Source organism: Calypte anna, chromosome 21, assembly GCF_003957555.1.
Source record: "Calypte anna isolate BGI_N300 chromosome 21, bCalAnn1_v1.p, whole genome shotgun sequence".
Taxonomy (NCBI): Eukaryota; Metazoa; Chordata; class Aves; order Apodiformes; family Trochilidae; genus Calypte; species Calypte anna.
Genome location: NC_044266.1, coordinates 401,002 through 422,865, shown reverse-complemented (window position 1 = coordinate 422,865; position 21,864 = coordinate 401,002). Strand labels below are relative to the sequence as shown.

The 21,864-nt window shown below is 39.9% G+C and overlaps 2 protein-coding genes across 4 annotated transcripts in view; both read left to right on the top strand.

The window, feature by feature from the left end:
- Window positions 1-1,117, top strand: part of GABRD (gamma-aminobutyric acid type A receptor delta subunit) — a 77,686-nt gene extending 76,569 nt beyond the window's left edge. For 2 of the 3 annotated variants that reach the window (XM_008503601.2, XM_030463587.1), the window contains exon 9: window positions 636-935. In XM_008503601.2, the coding sequence (XP_008501823.1) occupies window positions 636-935 (300 nt within the window). Of the gene's footprint in view, window positions 1-635 lie in introns of all 3 variants that reach the window. The other variant, XM_030463586.1, reaches the window with a different exon arrangement.
- Window positions 1,118-10,714: 9,597 nt separating this feature from the next.
- The window catches only part of PRKCZ (protein kinase C zeta), a 38,941-nt gene continuing 27,791 nt past the window's right edge, over window positions 10,715-21,864 (top strand). The window contains exons 1-5 of the mRNA XM_030463679.1: window positions 10,715-11,027; window positions 11,678-11,886; window positions 14,865-14,986; window positions 16,754-16,843; window positions 17,230-17,280. Coding sequence (XP_030319539.1) covers window positions 11,816-11,886; window positions 14,865-14,986; window positions 16,754-16,843; window positions 17,230-17,280 — 334 coding nt within the window. The 5' untranslated portion in view covers window positions 10,715-11,027; window positions 11,678-11,815. The remainder of the gene's footprint in view (window positions 11,028-11,677; window positions 11,887-14,864; window positions 14,987-16,753; window positions 16,844-17,229; window positions 17,281-21,864) is intronic.

Genomic DNA, 21,864 nt, shown 5'->3' with positions numbered 1-21,864 from the left:
GAAAGCAAATTCTCCTCTTTGGGAAAAAATATTTCCTGGTTAATTCATTTGTCATGTTAATGTGAGAAGCAGCCAAATGCTACTGCTGATTTCCCCTTGCAGCATTGTTAACACTAAAGAAAACATATTCTTACGTGGTTAGTTGCTGGATTTAAGAAAGGAAATTGAGAATAAGAGATAACGAGTAAGAAGAGAGGTGAAGTACGTATGGAGACAGATTTTTGTGTCTTACATTTCTGAGAATATTTGACATTTGTCCAGTCCTCAGTTATGGTAGTCTTCAGTTGCTCTTGTTGGGTGAGGGCAAAGTCATTATGACTCACAAGATATTCTTGAGTAGTTGCTTCTTAGTAGCTAGACTCTTTTAGCTCTGCTACAGCATAATAAAATGCTGTCACCAAAACAAAAACTAGGTCTGTGGTCTTGAATGTTGTCCCCTGGAGCTTACATGTATTTACACCTGAGGTGCACAAATACAGACACAACTCACATGGGCCTAAGCTATGTCAAGGTGAAGCCCAGTAAAACTGAACAAAGGGGCCCATAGATTAAACTTCTCCCAGGAACTCCAGACAGCTTTGCTGCCTTCTTCATCTACCTACTGATTGCTATTCTGAGTTCTCTTTCCTTTGCAGGTCAGTGTGAAGAATGCCATTGTTCTGTTTTCCCTTTCCATAGCTGGTGTCAACCAGGAACTGGCCATTTCCAACAGGAGGCACCGGATTCCCAGAACCCTGCCTGGGGCCTATGGCACAATAGAAATAGAAACTGGAGAGACAAAACAGCAGCACCTACTGAAAGTGGATAAAAAGAGTGGTCTCAAGTCCCTCTTTAAGCCCATTGATGCTGACACCATTGATATATATGCCAGAGCTGTGTTCCCTGCAGCCTTTGCAGCAGTCAATGTTATATACTGGGTTGCATACACAATGTAAAAAAAGAAGAAAAAACTGAAGAAAATCCACATGGAGAGCTACAAATTGAACAATACCTACAGACTAAAAAGCCCTTGCTGAAAGTATACTGATCCGTCTCCTCTCAAAATATTTTCCAGTGAGCTCAAGACATTTCTGAAGTCAAGAAAGTCCTTGGATAAATTACTCCTCCAAGCAGCAATTCCTCCCTGATCTGAGGTGGCACAGCAGTAACTGTACTCTGCCAAACAATCCTTATTTCCTTCTATTACCGTGAGACAATTTTTCATTTGTACATATTTGTAGCAAAAGTTTGAATCTTAAATTACCATGGTTTTCTTCCACCTTAAGGGTTGACCAGTAATGAAGATCTGGCTTTTCACACTAAGATCATTTCCATTTTTGTAGAGGAAGAGCTAATTCCTCACTTCCACACAGGAGTGATTTCCTGTATCTGTCTGTCTGTGGGGTGGTCTAAGTTTAACAGCAGTGGTAAAGCTGGAGTTTTTAATCATAAAAATCTCATTAATCAAGTGGGGAATAGAGGGGAAGGGAGTGGAGGCTTTTTCTTAAATTATTATTTGTCTTGAATAAATTGAAAACATTTTGATGCTCTTAGTGACAGCATGAAATGAAATAAAATATACTACATAAAATTCTACTGAATTGTTAAAAATGACTGTATTACATTTCAGATCTAAGCTACTGAAAGTTTAAACACAGGAATGTTTATTAGCTTAATAGGCCCAAGTAGACAAAAGGGATTTAGAAACCCAGGCAAAGCTCAGTCTTTCTATGTTGTATTGGGAAAATATTTTAAGATGTTTGATAACAAAGGAACTCTTTTCATTTTCAGGAGGGACTTCAGAATTCATTCTGTTAATTTTCAGTGACATTCTAACATGTGTGCCTCTGAAAATATCCTTTTCATGTCTGTCCCTAAATAGCTGAGTGAAGTAAGAAAAAGCCATAAATTTCTTTAAGTTATTCAGTTGCTTTGGATATTTTTACCAAGCTTATTCAGAAGCTGACCTAATATGATAAATCTCTGCAGTTTCATTATTTGGGTATCACTCCTTAATTCAGGTCTAGATCCTCTCACCTAACTCCTGCAAAATAATGCTTCGTTCTGTAGGTAATTCCATTGCAGTCAGCAAATCAATGCAGTATTCACAACAAGCACAAGTTTCATAATTAATCTCCAAAAACTTCCATAGTAAATACATTGGGGTATGGATTAAAACAATTGAAATAGTTTGTGTGGAAACCAACATAGCACATATCAAAAGGAAGAGATTTTTGGAGGATTTTGTTGCCTTGAAAGGGAGAGCTTGCCTCAAATATAGAAAGTGACACAAAAGAAAATATGAAATGACAGAGGGAGGGAAAGAAGGAAGCAAAGCAAAGGGCTGAAAGCTAACATGGACGGGAGCATGTGGAGGTGGGAGATGAAACAAGCTGAAAGATGTAGATAAGAAAAGAGTTGTGCTGGGCTTTGAAGATGTGGATCTTGAATGCAGTGGCTGATGATTTATAGTTGCAATTGCAATAAGGATGAAACAAGCATTTGATCACAGTGGAGTGTCTGCACATTCCTCCTGTCTTACTTATCTGTGACATACAGTTTGATTTCACATGAGCAGCACTGAAAGACAGAGCATTTTAACACAGATTTATCACTTAAGAGTTGTTCAATATCGCTGATTTAAGAGGATGTGCTGAAGAAAAAATAATGATCCTGAACTGGGCTGTAATACAAAATAGGCTCCCATCATAAATCAGGCTTAGGTTCACCTCAATCTTTAGCTTCTGCTCTAATGGAAAATCTATCTGCCAAGAGTGTACTGGAGAGCACAATCTGACACCAAGCTAGAATTGTTCCACAAAGTTCTCACCAGTGTAGCCCTGGCCTGAGACACCCAAATTCTGTTCCAAGATCTTACCACTTACTGGTTGGGGAATCTTTAGTCATTTCATAGCATCATCTGCAAAATGGATATAATGATACTGTTTCCTTTCCTGTATTTTTGAGTTTTACAGAATAAAAACACTTCAGGAGACACAGAAACTCTTATCCTCCAACTAGGTAAGTGTGTCCAATTAGTATTTCTGTGGTGGTATTTACCATGGTTTCTGGGACTCTCATATGCTGAATTAAAGCAAAATATCACTCAACTTTCACCTTAACCAGAAAGTTAATGAAATTCTGCAACTCCTTCAATACATGCAGGTAATCAGGATTCTCTTTTTTGGTTCTCCCCTTTCTATTTTAATTTTCTTGGTGTTTGTTCCTAATGTTGATGAAATGCTACATTATAGAAATACACAATTTTTTTGGCTGCAGATATTATAAAGGGGGTGTCTAACCTAATTACTTCAGCTGTAATAATTTGTAAATGTGCACCTGATGTAACACCTTACACTGAAGCCAACTCTATAATCACATGGGGTTATTGGACAAAATCAGTGGCTTCTCCATCTGGGAGGCAGTCACAGGCTGCATGCCCTGCTGACTCCTTCAGAAGATTTATTCCATTAATTTTTCTGTAGTTTGACTACAGATCTCCAAGGTGTACAGCTCAGTTGTGACTGATCAAAGTAAAAGGTGGCAGCAATCTTTTTTCTTCAAAAAACCCCAAAGCCAGCATGGCAGACTATCACAGTGTTGTAGAGAGAAGCATAAATAAAAGGGAAAAAAATATCTCAGAACATTGCAGGCAGTCAGCAGTGTGCCCTGTGAACATACATATGGCAATTGTGTCCATTCCAGGAGCAAGGGGACTCAGAGGGAGAAAAGGTGTCTCAGCAGTTGGAACTGCACTTGCATGAGTAGCACAAGACAAAACACCTCCACCATCAGGAGTGGGATTTTCTAAAATCTGTTTCCAGAGCCAAAAATAGAAAAGTCAGATGTCACTCAAACTCTTTTAATAAGAAACTTCAGTATAGGAGTGGGGTGTGATGATTGGAGTTTTGCATAATTCTGGATATTCTGTACTTTTGGGTATGCTTTACTTTTTTTCTCTTTAAAGTCAGCATGCTTAACAATCATCAGACTTTAATACTTTGGAAGTATTATTATCTAAAGAACATGCCCTTTTCAACTCTAATTTCATGATGCTCTTAATAGAGAGAAATAAACTGCATTTGGTGCCAGAATAATGCTGACTTTGGATACGTTGTACTTTTGTCAAGGAGAAGGAAAAAAAAAAGTATGTGATGGATCAGAAGGCACTTTTTCTGTGCTGTACCTGCACACATTTGTGTTGCCTCCAGCAAGTTAGAATACTGCTCTATGGACTGGCATGTCTGTGAGAAAAAGAGTGGGATATGTGTTAATGTAATCATTCTAAAAGTGAAGTGTTAATAAAATGTAGATGTGCAGCATTTGGAGCTTCTATATACGGGCAAAATAGGCACTCGAACTATTGAACTGGAAGATAAAAGGCACTAGAAGGAAAATCAGAATAACCTCAGAGATTTCATCCTGTAATGAAAACCTCCCTATTCAGTACCCAAGGGCTTGTAAAACTCTGCTTTGGCCTTGACAACAGAAGAGAAAGTGCTGCTCTGGTTTCATGAGTGCTTTCTCTGCGGCACTTAGGCTGACTACTGTATTTATGCTAAAAAATAGCTGCTGCTGCCTCAAAAGGTTGGAAAGAATTAGAAAGCACAAGATGAAGAAGGGCAAGATGCTGCATGATTTGTTTGTAAGTAATGCTGGCAGTGACATCACCATTAACAGGTTAATATACTGAAATCTCTGTCCTATTTCTGTGTAAAAAGTGAAAGAATTTGTCCAGGTTAGAGTAAAAGCTCTCACATCAGTTCTTCACTGCTTTGCTAATCCAACAGATAATGTAGTGAAACCAATTTAACTCAATGAGGCTTCTGCTGTTGGTACAGCAGAACACTTAAAACGATTGCTCTGATTTTAAATACTCAGAGCCATTAACTTCTGAGAGCCTTTCACATTAGCAGGGAAACAGCACCCCTGCATCTTTGTCTGTGAGGCAGAAGAGACAACAAGAAGCTTATTGAAAGTTACTGAAATTATTTTCATTTTTAAAAAATCTGAAGCAACTCCCACGTGCCCTCTTTATAACAGCAGCTTAAAACACTTGCCCTGGTTGAGAGCTTGTTTGATGTTATAACTGTGTGCAATATAAGTTACAAACATATACAGATAATACTTCTTAATGAGAATTGATTAAAAATTTGGCAATGAACATATCTGTTTGGACAGACTTGATAGCTGAAATGAGAAAGGCACTGTGTCTTTCTGCCCTCATAGCTTGTGTCTTAAATATAATGAATTTGCAGATCTAAGCCCATTGTTACATAATGCATTAGGGATTTATTCTCTCCTTGTACCAGTTTTATGTCATGGCTATTCCTTTTGCTAAGTCCTGCACAGGAAAAATAAATCTGAGAAGACAGTCCAGCCCAGGCTGTCAGAAAATATAGCACCAACAGAACTAATCAGGTGCTCACTGTTCTGCAAAAAGATTGGTCAAAAAAAAAAAAAAAAAAAAAAAAAGAAGAAAAAAAAAAGAAATCCAAATATTCCTCATTTCTGAGGTATACAAAACCTGTAGATTCACTCTAGATCAATAGATTTAGAACCAATCAGTGCATAGGAGTCATTCCACTAAAGATCCCTCTAGCCTAGAGCCCCATCTCTACCTTTTGGTATCAAGTCTGCCATGGAGCTGCTGTCTGTGTGCATGATTTCCTGCAGCCACAAGGCTCAGAAGTTACAGGCATTGTTCTGTGTGTTCTCAAGTGAGGTAAAGACAGCCTGGATAAATACAGGTTACTGTGGAAAGCAATGGACAGAGGGTTCTGTAGGAACCAAAGTGAAAACTTGATCCTCAGGGTCAAGGGTTTTTCTGCTTAGTTTTGTCACCACTTTCTCCCATCCTCTGAGATGCCAATTGCACCTCTTCAGGGCAGAAGCATCCACTTTCTTCCATAGTTCTTTTAATTTTTGTCTTTCAGAAGATGGCTGCTTTCTAAAGGATTAGGACCAGGTTATGCAACAAGAAGCCCCCACTGCTTACAGTAGATCTGTGCTGGTGAACATATACAAAAGGAAAATGTTTCTAGAGAGACAAATTTTTAAAGTATTCTGAAAAACCAAATACAGAAGCACAGAAATTTGATTTTTTTTTTTTTTCTTTTTTTTTTTTTTTTTTTTTTTTCTCTTAAACATATGTAGCTTGGAATACCCATTGAATTCTTCATTCTCCTGGCTAATGTGGTGTCAACAAAAGTGAGTTAGCTTCTGGATGTTTCTGTTTTATGTAAGACAGACAAGCAAGGGAGGTGTTGACTTAAAATAGTCATGAAACATTATTCATTTTGTCTATTTTAACATGGGCTAGAGAAACACTAATAGTCAATCTAGCAAGAAAATCTGCAGAGAATTACCATGGTGATTTCTGATGTTATGTAGGATATATGCTTTTCTCCATTTTTATGTTAAGCTATGTTAATGCTTTGCTTTATAATTTTACCCAAACTCAGTGGCATTTGGCCCAAATCCTTTCCCGTGGTTATAATGTTTTCTCTGTCATTGATTTCAAATGAAACAATAGCTTGTCTCTTGCTTGGCAAAAGAGAGCAAGCCCTCTGTATGTCTGCACATGCTGCTGGTTTATCTGCTAAAGAAGATGCTCTGTGGCCACACATTTTCATTCTAGAGTGACACACAACTGGCTACTCACCTGTCACACCTAGCTGAAGGTAGTAACTGTTTCTCCATTTCTCTGCTGCTCAGTTCACTCTGAAATCATCATTCCAATCCCTACTCTATCCCTCAGAAGGCTGACAGGTCCTAATACAGCTGAAGATCTTAGTCACTAATGCAAATCATATCAGCATACCTGCCTGCTCCTTCTACTGAGACAGAACTCCCCAGTTTTAAAAAACAATTATATTTCAGAACTGCTTTTTATAATGATTCCTTCAGTGAACCATTTTATGCAGTCAAAACACCCAGCACCATCTTCACATCTCTCTCCCACCATTTATAGCCTGGATTCACAGGCTCACAGTTTTTGGATCTTTACTCATCTTCACAATACCAACTTGTGCAAGTGGCATGACATATTATGAATGGGTAAGCATTAGGAAACTCCTTTTTTTCTTTCTTCCTGCAGCAGCTGTTGCTGGCAGAATAACAATAGGTTAACATAAAGCACAGGCACTCAAAGAGATCTGTACAACAAAATGTGAAAAAAGAATGGTTGAGATTATTTGCAAAAGGAGGCTGAAGCTATTTGGATAAGTTCAAATGCTTTTCCATTAGACAAATGCATCTAGCAGTAGACCAGAGAAAAACACACAGTGGAAACAGTAAGCACAAGAATTAAAATAGAATAAAATTCAATATATACAATCAGTTTCAGATGCACTAGGTAGCTTCCAAAACCATGCATTACTTACAGATTTGAGGCAGGATAAGTACAGATGTCAAGATAAAATCTGTTTCTTTGGGATATGCTGCCATCCAGCTTGAGAAAATGGTCCCTCTAGCCTAAAAACAAGGTAAAAAAACCCTGTACATTCCTCCATTTTTCTGCTGGGTTTGTAGATATTTGTGCCAAAATATACAAGTACTTCATCTGTGATATCAAATTAGTTTTAAAGTATCCACCAAACTAAGTAACTTTTCCATCCAGAAATACTCTCATTTCTTCCTGGCTGTAGTGTTTAAAATGGTTTTTGACAATTAGTTGTTTCCTTTGAGTGGTGCATGTAAATGAAGTACTCTGAGAGATTTTAGAATATTATTCCTTTAACTAAAAAGGTTAAAAGGCACTACTTTATTCATGTGAAGCCTGGGATAAATTATTTTGGTTTTTTATTTTGTGGATTCAGGGAGGTATTTAGATGCTTCATTTTTTTAAACATGCAGTAGAAATTGTTCTCTTGAATAATGGTCCAAGACAGCAAGGAATGCCTGACCCCATAGCATAGTTTTCCTTTGCAACCACAGCCTGTTTCTTTCAAGACACCAACTAAAAAGGGAGATCAGGAAACTTACTACATTCTTGTAACAGGCATAGAAGCAGTTGTACTGTGTAGTCCAAGGGTTTCCAAACCCACTAAGTAGCAAATGCTTTTTAGAATCTTAAAAAAGGAAAATACAGCTAGAACAACCTTGCATTGAAGTGAGATTAATAGGCATTAATACAAGTATCTGATGCCTGAAGCAGTGCTTTAGATTAATTCCATCATTAACCCCAAATCATTTTTTCCCTTTAAATTAATTTTTAAAGAACAATTCTTAGCAGCCTGTAGCATTAAAATAAAGAGAAATCTCTTTTAAGTATTGTCCATACAATTCTGTTTCTCATTTGCTGGGAATATCTTGCCATCTGCTGGAAATGTGCAGAGGTACACACTCAAACAGGCTTCAGTTACTGACAGTAATAGTACAAGGAAGTGCTGAAGGAGACATTCAGTTGGGAAACAAATACTCTGGATGTTCACACCAGCCTTGTAATGCAAGAAAACACAAACCAACTCAAAGTAAGACTTCTAAAATAAGAGCTTTTCTACTAAGTGATCAACTACAAAATACCTCCACAAGACCTGAAAATATTATTGAGATTTTCATTAAGCACTGAAAATCTTCCTAATCTTTTGTCCTCACTAAGTTGTGCTAAAAAAAATTAACAGCAAAGAACCACATAAACCCTCACAGTTCTGAAGAACTGCACTACTTTTATCTGCCAATCCAACAACTCAAAGAGCTGAAGTCACCTAATTGATGTGACAGGGAGATCAAAGTCTACCTTGCCCTGGAAGAATTATGTTTGTAGATGTATCTTACATAATGTTCTCCATTTTAAGCAGAGAAAATCTGGAACACATGAAGATTTAAGGGCCCATTTTGAAGCCATATTGTTATTTCCCACCCAGATAAAATTAAGAGTGGATACACTAAGAATTCAGATTAAAGACTGGTAAATGAAACCATTTGGTACATTTCCTTGGTGTCAGAGAAAACATCTACCCTAATGGGAATAAATTTTGGTAGTTTACTGCTACTTAAACTAGTGTTAACTATTGCTTACTTGTATTTTGGAAGACTGTAGAAACACCAAAAGAAGGCTCAGGGCTTCACTGATGCTAACTCACCAACACATCCACACCTGTAAAGATACTGTGGAATTGATAAGTGGTGTCTAAAAGGAACTTGATGTAGGTGTGCACAACTTAACAGCAGAAGACTAAGGACTGATACTGTCATCCATTTTCAAAATACAGGTTATGACTGCTCAGCTCCAGGTAGTAAAAAACCAGCAGTTGTGACACGTTGGTTTGGTTTATTTTTCAGGTTTGGTGGGTTACTGTTCCCCAGTGGCAGATAGATACAAAAGTAGAAACAGAAAAGCAAATAGAAAATAAAAGCTCCAAGGCACAGCTTTTGCCTGGGTAGCTTGTTTGCTTGGAAAATCATGTTAAGATAGAGGGAAAATAGCTGTCTGGCCAGTATAAATAGCATTTCCACTAGGGGACTCTCTGAGTTAACTATCCCACACCCTCATCTGAAGCACAGGCAAAGTCCCCATCTCCTCTTCATAGGATCCGGCTTTGAATCACAGTTTGAAATCAGAAGATCAAACTATGGCTAGAAAATCCCCACAACTTTATAAAGCTGATGGCATTAACCATTTCATAGACTTGCTTTTGTGGAATTCTGGTTAATTCAAGAGCACTGCTACAACACGTTTCATTGTTTTTCTCTTTCCCCTCTGGTCTGGCCATTCAGCAGTCTAATTTTCTTTATCTTTGTTATTTCTTCTTTATTATCTTGGCCGCGGTTTTCCCGCTTTAACAGTTTTGAAGGAAACTTGTTAAGGTTTGACGCTGTATTTACACTCAGGGGAAACTCCTGTGGAGCCGAGTTTTCCGAGGCAGCAGTTCTGACAGACATCCAGCCCATGGGGCCGGGGGGGTCACTGTCAGGGAATTTATTTTTCAGGGTGAGCTTTTATTTCTGCCTTCTTTGAGGGGGGAGCTTTTTATGGCGGGAGAGCCTGTGAACCCCCCAGGGGCAGACACCCCCTTTCTCTCTCACGCCTCCCCGTTGCCTCTCCAGGGCTCCGCTCCGCCCCTCTCTTCAGCACCGCCCCGGCCCGGCCCTGAGGCGGCTCCGCGCCCGCCGCTGCCACCTCACCTACCGAGGCCACCTGCGGGAACCGGAGGCCTGGGCCGTGGGGACATCTCGCTGCCTCTCCAGAGGGCTCGGGGAGGCGGCAGCTGCCGGTCCCCTCAGCGCGGTAACGGCCGCACCCGCCTCCCGCTCCCCTCAGGCCTGGGGCCTCCTCCGGACACGGCGCTGCGCGGGGAAGGGAAAGCACCGAGACCCCCGGCGGGGACCCGGATCGGGGCCGGCAGCGGCCTCGGCAGGGCGGGGAGAGGGTGTCCCGGTGTCCCCCTGTCCGTGTGTCCCCCTGTCCCTATCCCCGTCCCTGCCCTCCGCACCTGTCATCTCAGCCGCCTCCCTGAGGGGAGCAGCGCGCTTGCCGCTTCCTCCTCTGATTGGCTGCAGGTGTTCTCCTACCTCGTCCTCCCTCTTTTTTGATTGGTTGAGACGCTTCTACTCCCCAGGTAACGGTTTCCGGCCTGTGATTGGTCGTGGGTGGGCGGGATCCTTTTGGGGATTGGCTCCAGGTGAGTCGGAGCTTGCTATTGGCTGACAGGTAGCGTGGGAGCTGTTCTATTGGCTGCCGGCGCTAACCTTCTTAGTCCGCCATGTTCGGCGCGGTGGCGCCGTTGCCAATAGCGCTGTGGGCAGCGGGGCGGTGAGAGGGGGCGGTGGGTCCGGGGCTGAGGGGAAACCGGCGGTTCCTGTAGCCCCGCGACGCTTTTCCCGCCGCCGTTCTTCTCCGGGGAGCCGCCGGCAGGGACTCCGAGTCCGACCGTAAACTTTCTCCCTGGACTTTGAGCAACTTGAGGCCGTGGGGGTGCAGCCCAGCACCGCCGGGACGCGGGGCCCGGGCAGGGAGCGTTCCCCTCAGCTCTGAGGCGTCTCCTGCGCTCGGCGGGAAGCGGGACCGGGGGGGGCCTCGTCTGGGAGGTCCCTCGGCGAAGCAGGTAGGGGTCAGTCCCGGGGGGGGGAGGCTGGGGTGACCCCGCTGTCCGGGCATGGGGACCCGGTCCCGTTGGCATTGTCACCTCCCGGTCCCTCCCCTTGTGCTCCGCGGCTCCGGAGGGACAGAGAGGGTCCGTGGGGTCGGTCCCTGAGGGGCTGCGCGTTCCTCAGAACCCCTCAGGAGAGAAAGGGTCGTGGGTTAGAGGGAAAAGGTCCCGGGGTGTCTGCCCGGTACCTGTGGCCCGGGTGAGGGGCTCCCCGAGGGTGCTCTGGTGCCCCACACTCATGGGTAGCAGCCTTCCATGTGAATAAAAACTATTCTGGGTTAAAATACTCTTTGGAAGAATAGGGAGAGAAGCTGTGTTGATAAATAAGTAAAGATTTCGTTGGAATATTTTTGGCCAAGAGGGAGCTGTTGGATGTTTCATTAAAAAGCTAAAATGCTGGGGAGGCTGCTGTAAAACTAAATTGTACAAGAGTGTTTTGAACAGATCTCATTTAATTTCTGTGCAGGTCAATGATCTTGTGTGTTTTCCCTTTGATTTCGTGTTGTTCTATATAAAGCTATTTGCATTTATAAAATTTGACACAACTTGTTTGTTTAGTAGAGTGTGTGCATACTCATCTATATTCTGGTTTTCTTTCTGTGCAGCTGGATTGAAAATCATCTGGAGGAGCAACACTTATTTCACATCTAAAGCTGTTCGCCTCAGAACTCAATGAGCTATCTGTTGTGAATGATCTTATTTCTATATATTTGTAATTTAATTTAGACTGCAAAATACAGACCATGCCTAGCAGAATGGGCTCAAAAATTGATTTGAACAAAGACTTCATCAGAGTAAAAACACACTATAGTGGGTAAGTCAGCATGTTCTCTCCTGTATACTGTGTCCTGTCTTAGTTTTGAAGCATGTTGAGCTGGAGTTCATACTCTGACCTGGTGATAGATTAACCAGGGCGTTGGTGGAGTTATAATTAATGTCAGAGGAGGTAGGTAGCTTCTGGGATATCATCCAGACTCCTGCAGCATGCTGGTGGTGAAAAAGACTTGATAGTTTATTCTTTTCTTGAAAGGGATGAAAATGTGCAAGACCAGGATACAGTTATTCTGGGCTGATGGGTTATTGGTTTCTGTTTATTACCACTGTTTGGGGTCACAGACAGGTAAATAGGAGAAATGAGGGAATTTTGCTTAGATAGCAAGTTGTTAGTAAATGAACCTGTGCAAGTTGCTTGAAAACTAAGTGATTTTTAAAAATAAACATTCTTTGTTGTTCTGTTGGGAATCAGTGCTAGAAGTAAGCTCTTTTTGTAGTTTACTCTTTAATTTTTGGTTGCTGGTGTTTTAAAAAATCCAAACTGCTACTGTAGTTTCTCCTGCAACACTATATGAAGCAATTTCCATGAGTTCTGAAGTCTTTTAATATTGCTTTCAGCTTCAGAATTAAGGGCAAGCTCATTCAGGTAGCTGCTAAAAATGAAATATAATAGTACAATATATCAGTTTGAAATCCCAGTTAGAAGTCTAAGCATGAGGAAGTTCTGAAACATGTGGGTGTTGAGTCTATCACTGTGGACTCCCCCTATCTCAGGTATTCATGTTTCTGGGTGTGACAGAGTTCCTAACATAGCATAGTATAAATAACTGCACAAGTGGATTGCAAAAGGTGGTAAACCTGTGTAATTCTCATTTTGTTATTGCAGGGACTTAGTTTATTTGGTTTATTCCTGGCTACTTGAAATCACTTCATTAAAATTAGATCAATGATGCAGTATTGTTTGCTTTATGCTACCTTGGTTCTAAACAGGGACACTTTTAATCTATAAATGTTAATGAATCTTGTGCTGTAATTGCCTAGGGTAACTTCCAGGTCACCAACTCCCCACATTACTTTGTAGTGACCAGTTTCAATCCCTCACAACATAAGTGTCCTCTGGTATTCTGCAGTGTTAAACAGTGAATAATTTTCATCAGTCTGATTGCCTAATATGACTATACAAACATCACAATTAGACACAGGACATCTCAAAGAATATATCATTGAGATAATAATTTGAATAAATCTGAATATTTGCACCTGCAATTCATGCTACTTACCATGACCATTAATTTGTGTTCTCAAATGTGAAGTTTATTAATTTTCATGTAGAATGTCAGTGCCATCTGTTATAATAATTTTAACAATTTAAGACTGATTAATATTTGTCAGCTTTAGTTAGCGTTTGTAGTTGCATGAGAGAGTATTGTCTTGGTGTGTAATTTCAGCTTTAGGACATTTAGATATTTGTGAAAGCCATGGTTGTCCAGAGCTACCCCAGGTCTCTAGCTACGTGATTTCACGAGTTATTTGATGTGGCAGTTCATTAAGTAATGAGCTGCTCTTGTTAGCAACCTTCTCTTGGTGCACCAGACCTCAAACACTTCTTTGAAAACTGGTTTGGTGTCTTATTTTCTTAAGTGCCTAAAATAGGACTTTTTTTGACAGGGGGATGTTCTTAAACTCGACCTCACCTGACAGATCTCAGTACTCTACAGCAATGTGCTTTAGGAGTTGGCAGTTAGAGTGTGTTTCTTTTTCCATTGTTGTCATGAAGAATTAAGTTGCTGTTCTTTGAGAATTTTACCAGCTTAGATCAAAGGTACACTTGAAAAGGCAGCAGTGCTTTTAATCAGATCCTGGAGCTTAGTGCACTTTAAAATGATTGTTTCAGAGCTTTGCTTGCTGTGATTTTTCTCAGCAAAGGCAAAATGCAAAGTTATTAGTGCATATAATTTAAAATAGAGGTCTTAAAATTTAAAGGTTTTTAGTTCTGTGTAGTACCTTCCAGCTTCTGCTGGGAAGATGTAAGTAGGCAAAGAATGTAATATAGCATGTTTTCAAAAATGACTTGTCACACAGAGTGTGAAGGTAGGAAAACTACCTCATTGTTGGGAAGCTTCTGGTATTCTTACTCTATGAAACTGAGAGGAGAAAGAAAAAATTGCATATGCAAGTAGCCATTAACTACAGAACTGTTTCCTCATTATCTCCAAAATGTTTTGGAAGCACTGAGATGAGTTTAAGTAGCTCTGTCTTCCTGCACTTGTTTTGTCAGTTGATATCCTTGAGTCTGTAATTTGATAAATACTTAAAAAACAGAAGAAAGTCCAGTCCTCTATTGCTGCTTTGCCTTATCTTTTAATCTTTTTTTAAGTCTTTGCCCTGCTTTGACAGCATTGTGTGGGCTTCAGTTTTATCAAGTTATTCTCACAAGTGCCTGAGTGTACTGTATGCTTTACACTAGCAGACTTCAATGTTGGCTTCTCAGAACACTAAAGGTAGAAAACAAGAATGCAGAATGTGAGTTAAGATTTTTTTTTTTCCTGATTACTCTTGTGATGATATCTTTTGAGAATTCACCTAATCAGAGTTTGCTTTTAAGTGTGATGGAAAGGAGGAAAACTTGCTTTTTAAAAGTATTTTGCAGTAATTGAGAACTGATTTGTCTCCTGATTTGAAGAAGTAACTGGATAAATTCTTACAAAATTATGGTTCTTGACAACACCTGAAAAGCTGACAGCTGTACCAAGGGAACTTGACTTGCCCAAGTAAACATGCACGAAGGATCATTAACATAGTTAATTCCTCCCTACTGAAATGTTTTAAAGAAGTTAAACACTGAGATGTAATTCTTTTGGCTTCTGGCAACTACTTTACATTGGTGGGAACATTTCTATGAGAAGGCTGATTCCATAAGCATTGGCCTGCAGGTTAGAGTCCACAGATGGAATTGTGAGAATGTCCAGGCTAATGCAGGTGTTTTCTGAGAGAAGTTTCTGATTCCATCTCATGCAGGGACATCCTGATAACAAACCTGGATGCATCCATGAGCTATGATGAACTTTGTGATGAAGTCCACAAGATGTGCAATTTACAACAGGAACAGCCCATTACCCTCAAGTGGATTGATGATGAAGGTATTGAACTAAAACACTCCTTGGGCTTTTGTGAGCTTGGTGTTCACTGTGGTGCTAAGAAGGGGCACTGAGGTGCTGTTGTTTCTGTGCACCAGGGTACATCACCCTGTCCTGTGAGCAGGCAGCTTGGAGAAATGAGCTCTCTCTCATTCTTTCTTCCCATTTTCTTATCCCTTTTTCTCTCCCATTTCTCTTTCTCTCTTGTATCTTCTTTTCCTCTTCCCCTCTTTTGCCTGGCTCTATCATTTTGCTTGTGTCAATTGTCAAATAAAAGCTTATGCTTGCACCCGACCCTTCTATGGTTGGATTTTGTCTCACAGATCCAAAGCAAAATAAATTTTAATGCTACCCCAGACCGTAACATTAAGAAGTTTAGATGGGTTTTGGGGTTTTTTATTTTGTTTTTTTTTAATTCTAAACCCCATTAGAGGGGGGTCCATGTTCTTGGTGGTCTCCTAGCTGTAGTGCAGCCAGGTGACTCCTGTTAGCCTTGGGGTAGCTATACTCTGGAGTGAAAAGCATGCTTTTACATACATCTTGCAGAGAGTTTGCAGCATTTTCAACATTGTCCTGAGCTTGAATTCCTTCCCACAGAAGTGAAGACTTTGCCAAACTTCATTTTCTTGCCCTTCCATCCTTGTATGCTTCAGAGGTGTGTGGAGGGGAGAGTGGGTGTTCCCCAGAGGTTGTGAGTGACACCTTCACTCCTTTGCTTGTTTTCAGTGTTGTGATGTAGTGCAGTTTACATGCACCTGGTTAAGTGGATTTATGGATTAATTACCTAGTTTTAACTAAAATAACCCTTACAAGGTAATGCTAATAATGTGAGCACAAGCAGACAGCAGGGAAATGGTGGAGCTGACATTTCTCCTACACCTGGATGAGCTGTTTCAGCCATGTTACAGGGGATAAACAATGATCAGATCTGACAAATCTGTCAAAAATAACACAGAATTATCACAAATAGCATGTGAAATATATATATTGGCATCTGCTTTTTCATGATGAATCTCATCCCCAGTGCAGGTTGTTTTTTGGATAATAGATAATGATAGTATGAAGCCATCATGACTAGAAAATTTAATTTTGAATCACTGTGTCATAAAATGTGAAACCAAAATTTTCAAGTCACGAAGTCAGTTCAGTCACATAGTTCTTGCTAAAAATAATTTTAATTATTTTGAGAGGTAAGATTTGGTACCATTAATAAAAATACTTTAAAATATTAACCTTTAAAAAGTTCTGTCTTTGTGCATGTTTTGATTATGGTTAAAAATATGGTTATAAATACACATACTGGGGGCTTGAGCTTAAAAGGAATTTAATGATGATGGGATGTGCTGTCACAAAGTTGAGGCCACTGATCTAGAGTCTATTGTGGGCTTTAAAAACAGTGTTTCTGCCTACCAGAGGTTTTCTTGTGTAGGTCTTTGTGAAAAGAGTAAATTAATTTTCATTTAAAGGTCAATTTTCAGGTTAGTAGGAGGTGATCTTGCTTTTTTTCTGCCATGTGTTAAAAACCTTTGAGCATATCTATTTATTTGTGGGTTTTTTATGTCCCCTTGCAAACCAATATTTCTGTCAGCTTTAGTAAAAATAGGAGGAAAACAAATGGTATTTAAATAGTTTGATTTTGATCAAGATGACAGCTTGATATCACATGATTGAATGAAAAGCAGTTCTGGAAGCTGATACATTTCTTCCTGACAAATTGAATTTCTTCACTTAATTCTTCAGTCATAACTTGATGTATTATGGTTTTTTTAGGTGACCCATGTACCATCTCATCTCAGATGGAGCTGGAAGAAGCTTTTCGTTTGTATTGTCAGAACAGAGATGAGGGGCTGATTATTCATGGCAAGTATTACACAGCCCAGAGACCTCCATGCGCATGTTGATAATCCTCACAGCTACTTCAGTGAGAGATGGGAACAAGTCCCTTGCCTGTTTAATAATGTTCTTTATGCAGCTGATGCCCCGTAGTTTGGTGTAAGAAGGAAGTGTTCCTTGGGCCAAGAGCTCAAAATAGGTTTTGAGGGGGCTTCAGGTTCTAAGCTGCACAGATTTGTGAATACTGTAGATAAGTGTAAGATCTTGCCAGCATGGACCCAAATTTTGATTCATCATTTCTCACACATTATTTAAAGGTTACCAAAAACTGTATTTGTGTGAATGTATCCAAGAATCATGGAAAAATACTACTGAGACTCTTTTCACTTTAATCTTTTTTATTTTTTTTTCAGTTTTCCCAAGTATTCCAGAAAAACCTGGCATGCCTTGTCCAGGAGAAGATAGTGAGTACCAAATTGTTATAAAATTTTACCTTAGTTTTTTAGTGACATGGAAAAGACATAGATCAAAATTTTAATAAGCTACTGCTATGTACATCTGTGTATGCCTTGTTTCTTAATAGAGCATTAAATGTTTTATATTTTATCAGAGAAATTGTATAAATTGACATTGTGGTGCTGGTTTTAAGTTTCTAAGGATTGTTACTGGTTTCCTGGGCTTGATATACCAGGAGGAAAAGACATTTGTATTTTAGATGTGTATTTGAATATCACCTATCTATTTTCCAAAAAACAACCCCAAATAGAATTGTTTGCTCTTGTTTCTGAAAACACAACACAAACTAATGTGAAATACTGTGAGGAAAAGTAAACTAACTGGAGGAGAGAAAAGGCTGTTGCTTAAAGGGGTATCTGTGCACATTACATGGTATAATGAAGTTCACTGCAATTTAGTGATCTCATTAAAAGTCTATTTTAGTACAGAAGTTTCATACTAATTTGTTAGATGTTTTAGTTATCTTGTGCCATGAGATGAACTGCAGAAACTCATAGATTAGTGTGGCTCAGCTGACCTGGTTATTCTGTCTTTAGGGTATTTCTCCCTACATGGTTTTACGGGTCATGTTGATTAATACTTGGGGTGCTTAAAAATCCTGTTTAGTAGGCTGTGCTCAGAAAGTGATTTGTGGTTAGGTTTCTCCTAATTTAGTGAATTAAACGCATATTGTCTCTTTGCATCCATGGGGCCTGCACGGAAATCTGTTGGTGTGGCCTATTTGTAATTATCTTAAAATTGTTTTGAACAGAGCAGTTAATTTGTATCCTGCTACTTCAGCATAAGCACGTGGATTCAGTGGTACTGCTTGTTAGCAAAGGCACACAACAAACATCTACATTTCACTTAGACTGCATAGAAATGTTTTTGATGGTAGAGATATACTTTATTTAAAGGACTGTTGATTTCAAAAGGACTAAAATATTGTTCAGAAAATACTCAATAGATTTCAAATTAGTGTTCTATATTACGTGGCTTTTTTACTGTGGGTATATTCATAGAAATCCTTTTAAAAGCCTGGAATATTATGTATGCACTTCTGTAGAGTTCCATGCCTGCAGTGCAGATGAGCTTATGAGTTTAACTTTGGTTAATTTCCAGAAGCAAATAAACGGTTAGCTGTTAACTGTTTATTTGCAGCACTTTTTACCCTCAGCAGGACAGGTGACCCCTCCTGCAGGCTGGAGTGGCAGTGCTGATCCCTGATGAGCTGGGAGGGATTTCTGTAACCTCCTGCATCTCCTCCCAGCCTCTGAGTGTGACCTCTGAGGCCTTGCTTGCATCTCTTGGTCTGGAGCTACTTTGTCTCAGTCTTTCTTGAGAAAGATGGCAGACTTTTAGACCAGTCTTTTGTATTAGAAAGCATTATTTTTCTGTTTTTCATAGCTCAGCTGATTCTCCTGGGTTTGGTACTGGACGGGGCTGTTTCTGAGCCGTTTAGGTGTGCATTTCTCTCCTGTGCTTGCAAGCCTCTGGGTGCACTGGTACCACGTGTGGTGCCTGCCTGGCAGCTTGATAACTTAGTTATTACAGTCTCTGCTTATTTACCCTGGCAGCTCTTATCTGGTTTCTCACTCTGGCTGCTGCAGTGCACTGGATAACAAAGCCTGCTCGGCTGAACGGTTCTTATCGATCTGTAGGACCTCCCTAGTGGAATTGCTGCTTTTATCAGAGAAATACTTGTTTTTGTGACATCAGCTCCTTGCCATCCATGCCATGTTTTAGTTTGTGCCTCAGCTGCTGGCTACAGCCTCTCAAGGGAGCCAGTACCACCCGTGCCTGGCTACATGAGCAGAGATGTGAAAGGGAGAGACGGGGGCAACCAGTCTTCCATTAAATATTTGCTCTTAATGTTCGAGCTGATCCTGCCTATTGTCCTTGGTATCTAATGGTATTCACAGAGCAGCAGCAGTGGAATAAAGGGAAAATGTTGCATTTCATACCTACTACCTTGTAAAGCGTAAAGAATTACAAGCTGAAGAAGCTAAAGCATAAAAGCCAGTGAGTAATGCATGCTTTTTTTCTGTAGATTGTGTCTCATCGTTGTGCTTGCTGCTGGGAATTGAGGCCGTTGATGCAGTGTGTGTGTATGTGTGGTGCAGTAGATAATAGAACTCAGCATTTTGGTTATGATACAGTTGCTGTGCCTGCCACCCTCCTTTGCAGCCATAGATTGTTACAAATGCAGAGATTCCTGCTGCCTCTGTGGGCAGGGATGTGGCTGAGAGACCTCTCAGAAATGCTGATAAAATTGTGTTGAAAGGACTCTTGGGGAATGTATTTTAGGAGGGAAAGAACAGAAGAGTGAGTGGTGATGCTGCTGCTGCTGCTAATAAGGGAGATTAATGAAAGAAATGTATCCAAAAACCCCTGACGGTATGTGTTTAAGGCCTGTTTATTGTAATTGCTGATGGCAAGATTAACTGTTTAGAAGCATCATTTTTCTAAGGCCTTTTTGTTGGATTGTGTCTGAATTGTCTTTGGGTTTTTAAATTGTGAAATACTTGTCTTGAATTAAGGCTTACTTAGTTTCTGGTATTGTCAGAATGAACTGTGCTAATAGGCTTTGCATTTTTATATCTGAACAAGCAAAGATGTATATTTAATGTTAAAATTTGTCTTGGATTTGGGCAGCAAATGCTAACAAATATGAGGCTTGTTTTACTGTTTGCTTCATAAAATAGAAGAAAATAATTTCCCAAAATATATTTGTAGTGTGTAAGTACTTATGGCATTAGCATGGCATACTAATATTTAATATTTCTGGCTGCTTTTGCTGCCTTATTTTTTTGGTAATGATTACACTGTGTTGTGGATGTCTCTTATGCTCTTTGTTTATCTGCTCAGTATTTTAGCAATAAGTGTTTGGACTAATTTTTCCCCAAGCCATCTTTCTTGACAATTTTATCTTGGGGCTGAGTAAAGGTATCTTACTAACCTGATTATTGTTGTGAGCTGATACATTTTAGGTATAGATATTTGGGTGTGCTTTATGTTCTATTTGGTACTACAAAAACAGCTCTAAAAGGCTTCTTGCTGTAGTAGTGTGGCCTGTAGATATTTTTCTAGCTCATAAGGCAGGTTTTTTCCCTTCATTTGTTACTGTATTGGCAGCAGTGATTAGGTTATTCAGAGCACGTGAACCAATTTCATCCCCCAATGAAGAAAGGAACTATTGCCACCATAGAGACTATTCTAAAGACATAGATTGGATTGCACTGGATAATTAGGCAATTTTGAAACTGCTAGTAACCCTCTCCCTGGTCTCCAGTAATTGAACAGACAGAGGGAAAAATTGTACTGTTTGTAATGTGAGATACATTATTGCTTAGGAATTAGCTGTGTCATAGTTTCTCAAGAATACCTGAAATCTCTTCATCTGTCCTAACTGTGAGCCACATTTCTTCAAACATGGCATATTTGAAAAATATACATGCAGATGATGAGAAAGTTACTGATAACAGAATTGTAGTTAAATGTCTGTTTTGCTTATAATAATTTAATGGTTTTAATTCTACAATAATGTCAAGATTTTTCTGAGCTGTGAAACACCAATAAAGAACAAAGAAGTAGGCCTCCCTTTTGATAATTGTGGTGTGAAATTATAAAGCACAAATCTGATTGTGGGGCTTGATTTTTGTCCCTTACTTTAAAATACTGTTGCCTTACCAGATGTTTGTAAACTAAACTAAAAATACAGTGGAAGGAGGTGTATCTGAGCTACTTTTTAATATGTCATAACAACCAGTGGTTTTATTTTTTTTATTTATTCCATCACCCACACCCACCCCTCTCTCCTAGGTATTGCTCTGAAGGGAGTATAATCATGCAGGGAAGATCTAACCTGGTTTTAGAAGACTTCTCCTGACTGTGTTGTCTAGCTGCATCCCCCTGTGTTATCTCTCATACTTCCAATCTGTATTCTTCTTTTAAGTTGGTAAAAGGCCTTTGGCGTGACTAAATTGGCAAGAAGCTGGTGAAGCTTTTTGTGTTATTTGTTGGAATTGGTGGATGTCTGAGCCTGTTAAACCTCAGCTAGTTCTGTTTCAGTAGCTTGGAAGAGCTATTTAGTGTGTAACCTCTTAAATGATATGGTCAAGGTTAATGATATATTATTATACTTGAGTTCTGTGTAATACTTTTTTAAATTAGTTGCTCTATGCAAGTTATGGCTTTGAATGTTTAACTGAGCCACATAAATAGCAGCAGAGGCCTGCAGGGCCTCAACATTTTGCTTGGATTTTTGAGGTGCTGCATGAGAAACCAGGTATTTTGTGAGAGATTTCAGGAGGTGCTAATTTGAAATGGAAAGTTCAGAAGTGAAGCCTTGTATGACAAGGTAGTGACAGCAGCTTCCTGGCCACTGAATCTCCTGAAGTAACAGAGCAGCTCATTTCAGGCATGCTGAGAGGGTGGTTTTCAGAGTCCTGATCACCCTTGTCACTGCAAGAGTTAAGTGTTGAACAGAGTGTGCAGTTCTGTCCTTAAACCACAGGGGGAAGGTAGTGACTTGAATAGTGAAAAACTGAAAA